Source organism: Anomalospiza imberbis, chromosome 3 (assembly GCF_031753505.1).
Source record: "Anomalospiza imberbis isolate Cuckoo-Finch-1a 21T00152 chromosome 3, ASM3175350v1, whole genome shotgun sequence".
NCBI lineage: Eukaryota > Metazoa > Chordata > Aves > Passeriformes > Viduidae > Anomalospiza > Anomalospiza imberbis.
In genome coordinates this window covers 24,338,846-24,351,457 of record NC_089683.1, presented here as the reverse complement: position 1 = coordinate 24,351,457, position 12,612 = coordinate 24,338,846, and the positions used below count along the sequence as shown (strand labels likewise).

Below are 12,612 nucleotides of genomic sequence, written 5' to 3'. Positions count from 1 at the left end.
GTGAGACACGGCTCCAGAACAGGCAAAACTTACCAATAAAAACATACCCCCACAAAACTCACATGTGATCCAGGACCCTGGACACCCCATCAGCAGGATTGAAGCTGAAGCCAGGATTGGTGATCTTTCTTTCTTTCCTTCTTTCTCTCTCTCTCTTTATTCTCTCCCTCCTCTTGCACCCTACCCCTTACTCAAAATCCACTGCAGTGTGTTTATACCATAAGGGACTAACACTCCGATTTCCATGCCATGTGTATAGTTTACTAATAAAACTTGGTAAGTTTTTGTAGACCCTCTGACTTTTGTAGTTCCTTTTCGACCACAGGCATCTGTAAATCTTGGGTGCCCCTTTCCCCTTAAGGAGGAATGTGGGACACCACATGCATATTGTCCTCCAAGCCCAGCTTCATTAACATCTGCCTTCTTTAAACTTTTCATTTACCACTTCTCTCTTTATTCTGTACATTGTCAAGTAGTTTGTCCTGGTTTCAGCCGGGATGCAGTTCTTAGTAACACACTGATGTTTCAGTTTTTCCTAACTAGTGTTTACTCTAAATCAAGGACTTGTCAGTTTCCCTTGCTTTACCAGGGAGCAGGTACCCAAGAAGCTGGGAGTGAGCACAATCACGAGAGCTGACCTGAACCAGCCAAAGCTATGAGCCATATCATGGAACACCATGCTCAGTATATGAACTGGGAGGAGTTGGTCAGGAGAAGTTGATTGCTGTTCAGGTGCAGGCTGGGCATTGGTCAGCAGGTGATGAGTAATTGTAAGACATGCATCACATGTCTTTGTTAGCTTTCATTCCTCTCTATTTCTCTGTTTCATTATTGTCATTTGAATCACCATTATTGTTTCATTTTGTTTCAATTATTAAACTTGTTAAACAGATAAACTTATTAAACAGTAAAAAATGGTTTTATCTCAACCCACAAGTTTTACGTTTTTTTATTCTCCTCCACAATGTGGGGTGGGAAAGGGGAAGGAGGGTGCAACTGTGTGGTACTTAATTGCTGTCTGGGGTTAAACCACAAAAATCTCTATTTTCAGGAATTCATACAAAAGCAAAAGATTTAATGCTGCCACTCTATTATTGAGTGCTTTCAGAATTCAAAGAACATTGAAAACATTAGGCTTAAAATGCTGGAATGAGGATGCCTTTATGACAAGCACGGTCTCATTGTGTATCCATACTAAATGTGTTAAAGGAGATTTGCAGACAGGAAAAACTATAAGCCTGTTTCATGACAAATGCTGTAGTGTAGTTCAAAATTAAAGAAATGCTTGGAAGGGACCTCCAAAATCATTCACTCCAGCATATGGATTCAACTTCAGACTACTGCCGAAGCAAGGCCATGATTTCATATGGTTAAGTCCGGAAAACTTCCCAGAGTGGATAGTCCACAAATTCCTTGGTTGTTCCAATGCTGCACTATATTTCTAATGAAGGAGCTTTTCCTAGGATTCATTCTGAATTTCAGTGTGAGCTGTGGCCAGTGAACATCTTCACAAGTATCACCCACAACTCACATATTCCTGAGGAATATCTTTGGAAAAAAATAGGTTTTTTTCTTAATAACAGTCTCCATGGCCAAACTTATTTCTGGAAATGGTCTGTCACTCATTACAACTGTCAGGTTATACCTGAGTATCACTCAGAGAAGTCTCAAACCAATACACAGAAAAAAAATTCTATTTAACTGATTTCTAGAGAGTTTCATGCCTAGAATTGCTTGCCAGAACTGCTTTAATTAATCAACACGGGCTGTCTCTCCATACTAATACTATTTTCCTTGATGCCTCACCCAAAAGTCAATCACTTGGATTGCCCTGAGTGACTCTGTGGCAGCAATTGATGCAACTGTTACAGGGGTTCTTATCTTTCCTCACCCCAAAACATTAAAATGGGCAATTGCTACTTGTTCATGAAAAGCCTCTTTTACCACAACATTCAAGACCCTACAGGAATCTGCTGCACTCTTCTTCTGAACCCCTGTGTAATATTGTATGGTATCGTTTCACATAACCTCCAACCAAAAATTACTGATGACACCTCTCCAAGACAGCTCTTTTCCCACTGATACAACCAAAGCCCACCTTAAATGTTCCAGCAGTACCTCTGCAAGACTGGCATCAGCCTAAAGAAAAGGCAGCTCTTGCCTCATTGCATTTATGTTCAGTGACGGGATTAGAAAGAAGGGCAGATTCAGTACTTCCCACTTTCTTTTGTCCTGCTTAATGTCACATCAACAGTGCTAAAAATATGCTGCTACGTGCAGGCTCCAATTTATTCCCTCCTCCTCCTCCTTCTGGGTGATTGCTTGCTGACGTAATCCATGCCTCCTTACAGGCAGGAATGCAACTCTAGGTATGCAAGAGGAAATGCTGATCTTCTGCCTGGAGCTCTGCCTTGATCACTTTCCTACACCTGTACAGCAAGATGCAATTGCCACCATGTTACGATCTTATTGCTGCAGCAACTACAAAGCCAGAGTCCTGATCTACAAAGCTCTGGGTTATTTGAAAGTTGCTCTTCTGAAGAAACCCTTTTAGCCAAAGCTGCTGTAATTTGGGACAAAGTAGCACAAAATGCCTTAAGTATCTCAACTCATCCACCTGAATTCAGCTACATGACAAAATCTCCCAGAGGAGGTCATACACACACTCCACAGCAAGAACTAAAATCTTTCTCTTAGATAAACAGGAATAATTTAAATATATACTCATATAAAGCCTTCTCTGACCCTATACTTTTGTGTTTATTTAATTTTATATGTCATGAGATGAGCATAATACTCAAACTTCAGCACCAAATTATCAAATTGAGGAAAATATTCAGCCCTATTTTTAGGACTTTCATGAGTAGATGTGTTATTACAGGAGACGGAAGTAGAAAAGTCAAGGTGCAAAAAAAAAAAACAATGAAGAAACTAAAACAAAAACTCACTTTACCCCTCACGTGTACTCTTTCACCTGAATGTAAATTGGCGGTCCAGCAGCCACCTTTGCTAGGAGAGAGAACAGGCAGAGAGGAGGAGGGGGCTGTGTCGGGCCTCTGTGTATGTGCCACCGGCTTCCTCATGGTGTGTAACCTGCTGAGGCACCCGAATGTTCTGCACTCTGGGCTGTAGTGCTGTGCTTCACCCCCTCGGAATCCCTGCCATCCTCACACGCAGTGCTTATCGCCTCCTCCCTCCCAGAAGAAAGACATGAACTTTGCAGTGCTGTTCCGTGATCCCACACCACCGTCCTGGCTGGACGTATATGAGGGTGGACGCCCTGAGCTCGGCACGGACACAGATACCTGATACAAGGAACCTACAGACCTGCCCCCCTCAGCGACTCCACGTTTCTTCCATGGAGCAGGCAGTGCATCGCCCACACCTCGACCTTTCCAGGCTCGCTCTCCCCACCAGGAGGAGCGGCCCAGGGGCTGGTGTGTCACAGGGGCTCGGCTCATCTCTATGAGCAGACCCAGCTATTCTTTGTTCCTCAGCCACTGAGATTTCTGCTGTGCCAAAGATGATCCTGTTGTCCAGGGGTTTGACTCCCTGCATCTGCACAAACATCTGTTCTTCCCTTGGCTCCTCGTCCCTCCTTGTGGCGATCCACAGAGGCCTTAGCACAGACCACAGCAGGACCTGCCTGGGGCACACCCAGAGGGAGTGTGTCAGAGCACTGGCCGTGGGGTCCTGCTCCTGGCAAAGAAGCGACAGCCAAAGCCCAGGAGGAGTGCTGCCATCTCTGACACCAGCCCCCACGGCACAAGAGGGAGGGTGACCTGGCAGAAGAGCATCCATGGAGGCACGGCTGCACCCAGCGCTTCCTGCCCTCCCACTCCTACCAGCCTCCACCCAGCTCTCTTATCTTCTGCTTTTCAAACAACCCTTCCCATCTCATACTCACTTCTCACGTGGGTTACACGTTGTTAAATCAACAACAAAACCTGCAAGCAGGACCTGCCATCACCTCATTAGTCACCATCCTCGTTCTGTCTGGGCTCCCCTAGGTGGCAAACTTCAGGAAACAGGCTGCCTTCTTCAAGGAATCTCTACTTCCCACACTTCCCATGGAGAAAGCTTGATATGAACAAGACTTCTGATGTTGCTACCAGAGAACGAAGATTAACCATTGTTTCACTTGGGTGGGCTTGATCCAAACTGCCTTGCTCTGTATAAGCTGTATCCACAAAGTGTTTGTGAAAAGCAAATGCTAATTCTCTGAATGAAGTCCTGCAACCCTGTCATTCAAAACCTAATCTTAGTGCCTTTCCAAGGAGTGCATGACATCCTTTCTGATTCATATATCCATTTGGTTGATTTATTTTCTCTATTTTCTCTATAGAACTGTTCTTTATTGCTACTCCATGTAAGAAGAAAGTAAAGAGAAATACCCTTATAATGCAAACTAAAGTACAAAGATTAAATGTTCCCCATTAAACATACCAATGTAAACATTATTTTAAATGCTATAGTTTATGTGCTGTTGTTCATGGGGAGAGAACAGATCAAATAGGAAAGAGACAAGTGTGAGTGAAATATAATTAAAATAAATTTCAATAAGGCAATATGCATTAAGGGATGAGGACTTCAGAATGAAAACAGACTATTTTGAGGTGAGCCATTGTTTCAGTAGGGAAACTTTGGAATTACTGAGTCCTTCTGAGCTATCAAAGCTATGAAAAGGGAAAGTATGTCCATCTACTTAGTCCAATCTATTTTACAGTGAGTCATTCTATTTTCCTTTCACAAAATGGGCCCTCCATTATCTTCCATTCTCACAGTCAGCTCTACACAAAAACTCTCTTCAGGATTCTGACTGCTGAGTCTTCCTCCAGGAAGCAAGGATAAGAATTCTTTAACAATAAATTTCACAAATATTACATGAAATAGCCTAAAGTGGTAGAGAATTTTATATTATTTATCTCATGCACATTAAGCAGTGAATGTAAAGGTACAATACCACTTCATAAAACCACTTCATAAAACTGTCTGTGATGTTGTCTTCTATGTTAGACTCTGAGCATGAACTGGTCTCTATTTGATTGACATGCTACAATCAGAGTATTTTCAGGATGACATAGACTTTGTTCTTTTGAAAATAGCTAGAAAATATTTGTAACAAGGCATACAGATCCAAGATTGGTTTTACACACGCAAATACATATAGGTCATAGAACTACAACATTACAGAAATAACAGATGTGGTGGGATAGCTCACATGGCTATAGTGCTGCAAGAGACACTGGCTCTTCAGAAAGGCAGAGAAAAGACAATCTCTGTGTGAAGCAGCAGCTAAAATGTGGAGAGCATTTTACAGGTTTAACAGGAGTGGGTGAGTGCTTGTGGGTCAGGATCAGAGGAGAGGGCAGTGAGGGTGGCATCGCAGTGAGACTGGGCTACAGACAGCATGGAAGGGGTGAGGAAGTGGAGAGTGCTCCTCAGAACAATTTCCTTAAAGAACTCAAGGAAGTACCTGGACTGCACACCCTGTTTGTTTGGGTTTTTTCACATGAGACTTAAGCTTTTGTGACACCTGCAGAGAACAAAATGGCACAGCATAAGCAATGCAGACAATATCTGCAGGGTGTCAAGGACTGCTTCTTGATGCAGGCACAGGATGGGCCAAGCAGTGTCATATACAGCTGGATCTGTTATTCACAAAAAAAGGAAGAAAAGGCTGTGGATGGATATACTCAGTGGCAGGCTTGGCTGTAGTGATGATGAAATAGTGGGGCCTAAGACCTTGTGGAGAACTGAGGAAGACAAGTACCAAAACACACAACCTGGGCTTTAGGAAAACTGATCTCGCCTATCCAGGAGCTGGTAAGTGGGATACTGTAGAAGGCAGCTTGGAAACAGGGAATTTGGGAAAGCCATCATATCCTTGAAAACAATCTCTTACACATGCAAGGCTGTTCATGATTCAGGAATACAAGCAGACTTATCAGGACACCAGCATGGCAAAACAGAGAGCTTGCAACTGAGGTGAAGTGCAAAAAGGCAGCACAGGAGGTGGAAGCAGAATATGAAATAGTGTATGTATTTGTTCTACTGAAGTTAAATATGTGAACACTCACAACAGCATGTACAAATAGTATCTGTACCACAGATTGACACTTCTCCCATGCAGTCAGTTGACCTGACCTGCATGTAACAGTAAAGGGTAGAATCAATAAAAATCCAGGAGATAACAAAACCACGGAAAAAATGTGGGGGCAAAAGGAAATCAATCTAGCAAACAGAAAGAAAGGCATTAAGACTAAACAGGCAGAGACAGTTTGAGGTGGAACATACAGGAGGCTGGAGCTCAGCTGGAAGGGGACAGGGAAGGGGCTGGGAGGACCAACCAGTGGCATTCCTCCACTGTCAACAGAGTGCTGTGAAACCCCCTGAGCCAAGGCATCTCTATCCCCTTGCTAAGCACCCACAGGAATGTGACCTGTAACTGCTAAGGGACATTCTCAGCTCAGCGTGTTGGGAGGATTTAGTTTTGAAACTACGAACAGTGTGTGACCTGACATGGGCGTTAGCATGGCTCCCATCAGCGGGGTCCCTGTGTGCTCCAATTTGCTGTTCTTAAAATTAGTAAATGATGCACACAAAGAAGGTCAACAGCAGATCATTAGTGTTCCAAATGAAGCACTCTGCATTTTAGAAAAGCCTTACTTAAGGTTGGCTGCTCAATTCTTTGTGCATGAGGATATGGTCTGCAATTAGATAACCATACAGGCTGATTACATTGCTATGTATTTTCTCTTTGCGTGAGCTACAACAAAATGTCAAAGGTTTTCTTTGAAACCTTCCCTGAAGATCAAGTGGATTTTATACTTGTTTTCAATTTTGATGCTTTCCTTATATTTTATGTATCAACCATAAATTAAAAATTAGGTATCTATCTAAATAATAAATTCATTAATTAATGAGAAAATGAACAATTAAAACAATAAATAATATTCCCATTAGAACTTAAGCAATGAAGATTTAGCAATGCTCTTTCAGATATTACTCTTTAGATAAATACTGCTTTTTTAAGAAAAAGTACTATAAGACCAAGTCATTACTTTCAGTTTCAGTGCTTTCCTTATTTCCTTCCCAATGCACCTTGCCTTGGTGAAGTAGTATTGAAAACTGTTAACTAACACACAAGCTTCCCAAAACTAATTTAACTGAGGCTGGTAGAGGCCAACATTGTGATTAAACAGGAGTAAAAGTCAGCCCACTACAAAACCGAATCAATGCAACACCATTATTTAAGTGCTAAAAAATGTAGTGCTAATTTATTTCTTAGTAAGAGTGATGACCACTATTCTTCGCAGCTTTGCAAAGTGAAGAATAAACTGCCCTTTCTGTGATATCAAGGAAAAAAAACCTCATTAGTGCAAGGCAAATTATAAGTTGCACTGCAAGCCTCAGCTAATTAGGAAGAAGTTGTGTTTTGACTGTTTTCACTTTCTCTTAATTTGGTTTGGTCACACCTTTTTTCAGTAAGTTTCAGACCCATTCCAGATACAAATAATTTCTTCTGCCATTTACTGATCTAAAGTTATGGAACATAATGTGCAAAGATATAGTCCCTTAAGAAAAATACAAGAAAACCACTCATATTAGCTATCAGTTTGGGTTATGACAACAAAGTTTAACCAGATTTCAGTTTTTGCATTTCACATGCACACAAAATGAATTCACGAATTTCCATAATTTCCACAGAAATGCACTGTCTTAATTAATTTAATATACATTAATGAAGTTTTAATCTTCAAGGTCAGTGGTTAAGGGAAGCCAGGAAATACTCCTATAAAGTACAATGGGTTATTTATTTTCCTGCTTATAATTACACTTTAAAATATCAACATTTCTCAATGTGTCTTACTTACCATTTGCTTTTCCTCTAAAGTTTCTCTTCCTGAGGCTTTGCTTTCATGTTTTCCTAGCTCCATTTCCCAGAGGACTAAAAATCACCTAATATCCTGAGCAGAAGTGATTCAACCTGACTACATGTTAGATATCCCTGTACTTTTGGAGTCAGGACAGAAAAGTATCAGGAACAGTGTGGTGATTTCTGGTCAGAGTGTGTTTCCATTTATAGCCATCGAAAATCCACAAATAGAAGTGTGGAGAGAGGGCAGACAGCTGCCTCTGATAACAATAAACATTGGTTTGGTATCACAGCAGATTGTTCAGGATGGATTTTGGTTACCAGCCCCATTCACTCTCTTCTTTTTCCCCTCTATCCCAAAAGCTCATATGAAAAAAGTTCATGAAAATTAATAGCTATGTCTCAGTAACACTAACTTCACAGAGATTATTAAGCAAGCAAAATAATGAATGTAATTCACTGGCACCACATGTGCTATGTCAAGACAAAAGTGTAGAGAAAAGCACTTTAAAACAGTGTTTTACCATAACTATTGGTCTTTCCCCTGTTGAGTGTTTGGGACGGAGCTATCCCCATATTCTTCAAGCAGAGAGTTCTCTCCTATCCTAATATCAGAATGACATCTTGCACTTTTGAAATGCAGGAGGAATTGCTAAACTTACAGCAAGCACTGTGAAGAAATGACCATTGAACAACTAACATGGAGCTAACAGCCACACCAGGGTGGTTGTGGAGTCTGTTAGTTGACTGTTGAAGAATAACCTGGCTCTGGCTCACAGTGATAAAGTCAGGAGGCCAATATTAGAAACTGCAGGGCTGGAGGAACCTCTCAGCAGCTCTGCTGAGGATGCCAAGGTTTACAACACACCCTTCTGCTGCCACATCAACTGGGCTCGTGTTGCCTAGAGTGTGATTCACACACAAGGCTGGCTCCGCATGTGAAGGGGAAGCATGAAGACACAGTAACACAGAAAATGTTTCCTACTGTTAAACAAGAATGCACTCTCTGGTGATCTGTGGCTCATTAGACATGCTCTAAAGCTGGCTGTTTAAGCATCTCACTAATTCCCCAGTAAACACATGTCCTTTCCCCCTCTTCCTGTCGACACATTGGTAAAAGAAGACTCTCATAAAATAGATAAGCAGATAGGATAAATGAATAAATAAATATTGAACCATTTTTCATCTATCATTTGTCAAGAGCGCTAACTAGGCACACTCCTTTCTGCATGTTTCTTTAGAGATGCTATACTCACGTGATCTTTAGAGCCTTGAATAGGAAGAAAAGGTAGCCAGTCATCTCTCAACAGTCTATATACCTTATATATGAAAAGCTAATAAAACTTTAGACTGTTCCTATTCTGAAACATTCTTCAGAACAAACAAAAAGTTACTTCAGTGACAATTGTTTTCTTTAGCCTTTCTTTTACTTGTGTTTTTAGAAGTGTAAGACAGCCATCAGAAGAGTAAATATGGCAAGGCAGATGCAAAGAACCAGTCAAATCTGCAAGGGCTGCTGTAGCAGAGGGAATAAATATGAGCTTGATGTCATGACGTAAAAATACACCCCACTCTGTCTCCTGGAAATGCTGAGACAAAAGGATCAAGAGTAAGTGACATAATGCCCAGAAGAAAGCTGCAGTTCTCCACTCTTCAGTGGGAAGGCAAACAGTAATAAGTTCATATCTCCATAATCTTTTTTGTGAGGCTGAGATTTATCCCTGTGGCAAGGGACTTCATAATGGCTTTGCACCACTTAAAGACCTCAAAGGAGGTCTTCAGTGGGCTCCAAACAGCAGCTTGAACTATGCTGCTGCTTACATTACTAACCATTCCTGAGGTGCAGGTGAGAAATCTGAAGCCCCTCCAGTGCCCTTAATCTGTCCATTTGCAATGGTTTTCATTGACAGACAAGGACAGGAGCACCTCAGGTGGGCTCATTCACCTGCATGGCTCAGTGCCCTCCCAGCCCTGTCCCTCTGACAGCTGGGAGACCGTGGATGTCAGCAGGCTTCCAAATAGTGGCTCCCAGGGGAGTCCCCTCCTCCTTGGGCTGGGGAACAGATATCCTTGTCCGTAAGAGAGCAGGCTCTCAGTGGTGCAAGGAACCAGCAATGCAGGACTCAAGATGTATACAAGCAAGGAATGACAGATTTTTATCTGTTTTTTATGTTGCATGTAACTTAGCACTCATCCTAACTACCCTAAAACTTAATATTCAAATATGTTTATAGTCTTTACTTGCAGGGTCTAATACTGTTTTCATGTGTCAGCTCACCCTTTGATATCAAAAACAATCACTACAGAAAGACACAAGGAATTGATTATGGAGTGAACTGTACTCAATAATTTTAACATAAGAGAGTGATAAAAGTATGTAGTTTCACAAGTGGGTTTCCCATTAACATTCTTGTAACAGCATCGAAAGCACTCACTTGAGAATCTCCACATCTCATGAATGGAAATTTATATTCTCATTGCATCATGCTACTGACCGTGCAACTGCAAGGCATTTGGAGCAAACTGCATTGGAGATGGCAACGTGAAAAAGAGGCTATGGATTCAAGAAAATATGACACCAAACTTCATGCCATCACACTAAAATCAATGAGCCCAGGAAACACTGGATGCAGAGCTCTTCTGTAGCCTGAATGCTATTATATAAGGACGCTGGAAATAGCACAGAAAAGCTGACATCACCTTATTATCTACCACACCTTGCTCAGCATGGCATTTCATCATCAAACCAGAGGAAAGACCATGATCCTAACCATCTGAGAATTTGGTTTTATATAATCATGAGTGTACATTTCTTATTCCTACAGAGAAATAATGGTTATTCTACTCCAAGAACTTTCTGAGACACTGTTAGTAACTGTATATTTCCTGTTTTGTTTCACAAGGGGAAACAGAGCAAACAGGTGCTAGGTAAAAAGCATGTTCTAGACATTGCCTAAATTACTGTGCTATTTCCAATTGCTTCTTTTTATTACAGTTACTCATCTCTTGACACCAATTTCTCTTCTCAGAGCAGAAGAGAAACAAGAGGCCAAGAGAAGAAGCTGATGGAGGAGAGGGCTGTGGGCTTTCTTGTAAGATGCAAGTGCTGAATATCCCAAATAACAGTATTGTGTAAATAAGGCACTTCCACAGATGTGTTTTCTGTGCTCATTTGATCTGCTGTTCCTGGAGAAGGAAGCAAGTGAATGCTTGTGATGCAATCATGAAGTTTGGGTGTCACTCTCAGCTGTGTTTTCACTCTTGTGACTCCTGTAATTCTTTAAATTTGCACATTTCCATTTTCAGCCCAGCTCAGCAGTAGCCCAGGGCTGCCAGCCAGTGGCTGCACCACACGTCACACATCTGCACTACTGCTCTCCTAAGCCTGTAGCTTTTATTTGCTCAGCATCAGACACATCATAAGAATTCAACAGAAGTATTAATCCCGCCCCTGATGTGGTCAATGAGAATGTACTCGGTTGAAAACCATTTTCTTAAGTCACATTTACCAGTTAAAAATCCTAATACAGAAATTACTCTCACAGTGATTTTTAAAGCTCTAATGTGGAGAGCATTTCTGTCCCACACTTCAATCAAAAAGTTGAAAGGAACAACAAGCACCAAATTCAGTAGAGTTTCTCTGTAACTGCCAGTCCAGCAGATGGCACAAGCTGAGCCTTCCAGGTTATTTCTGGTGCTCACCCCTCTTCCAGCCCCATCGTGCCCTGCCAGCAAGCATTCCCTGTGTTATCCCAGGTCACATGCACCCAAGCTCACATGCACATGCCTGGAAACGACAGAACCCCAGCAGCATTTCTAGCTGGTATTCCATGACAGGATCCCTGCAGAAAAGAAGAGCATGACAGAGCTACAGAGACAGCATATGAAGCAGGCTTACCTTCCAGGCAGCCAGGAGCCAAGGGTGGGAAGCTGATCCTTAGGAGAGATGGGTCCACATTCCTGCCGCAGCACCCGACAGCTGCTGCTGTCACTCCCTGGTCCACCCCGCTGGCTCTGCAAACACTCACGGAGCAGGAGATAGCAGGCGTGGAAAAAGGAAAACAGCACAGGCACCACAAGTCTCTGCCTTGTGTGTGAGGAAGCAGAGTCCTACATGTCATGTACTGAGAGCAGAAGGCTCCTTGACAAATTTTCTCCAAAGGGAGAAGTTTGTTTATGTTTGAGGATGGAACAACAAGGAAGGTTATTTCAACATTGCAGTAAATTGATTCCAAGAGCTCAGGTCCTTTTCTGACATGGCAGTCCATGGAAGCTGTACGTGCATTCTTCTCTTTGCAGGTCTTTTAAGTTAATTGTTTTAAAGTGGACTATCCTTGTGCTGGCTACCTACATCTACTGACCTCCAGGACTACAGATAGGAATGGAACAACATTCTTTTCTGTCAGAAATCCATTGTTTCAGCTGTATACATGATGTCCCTGAGTATTACTGCTACATCCCAACAAACCAAATTATCCTGGACTGTAAAATATACATCAATAGATTAGTTACACAAAGAAAAAATCTTCCCTCCTATATTGATTGGTACTGTTTGCCATGCCTTCCTCCACAATGCTGGATGCAAGAATAATGAGATGGGGCTAATGAAATACATTAATAAATCATTATATACCCTCATAGCTATCTTTTATATGATGTGGCAGCTGAGAATGAGAAGTCTGTTCCCCACAGAAAACAAGTAGTCCATAGCCAGAACGTAGCTTTTTCTAGTC

The 12,612-nt window shown here is 41.9% G+C and overlaps 1 protein-coding gene across 4 annotated transcripts in view; it reads right to left on the bottom strand.

The window, feature by feature from the left end:
- MLIP (muscular LMNA interacting protein) overlaps positions 1 to 8,040 on the bottom strand; it is a 103,377-nt gene extending 95,337 nt beyond the window's left edge. For 3 of the 4 annotated variants that reach the window (XM_068183663.1, XM_068183665.1, XM_068183664.1), the window contains exon 1: positions 7,878 to 8,036. In XM_068183663.1, the coding sequence (XP_068039764.1) occupies positions 7,878 to 7,940 (63 nt within the window). In that variant the 5' untranslated portion in view covers positions 7,941 to 8,036. Of the gene's footprint in view, positions 1 to 7,877 lie in introns of all 4 variants that reach the window. The other variant, XM_068183662.1, reaches the window with a different exon arrangement.
- Between the last annotated feature and the right edge of the window lie 4,572 nt (positions 8,041 to 12,612).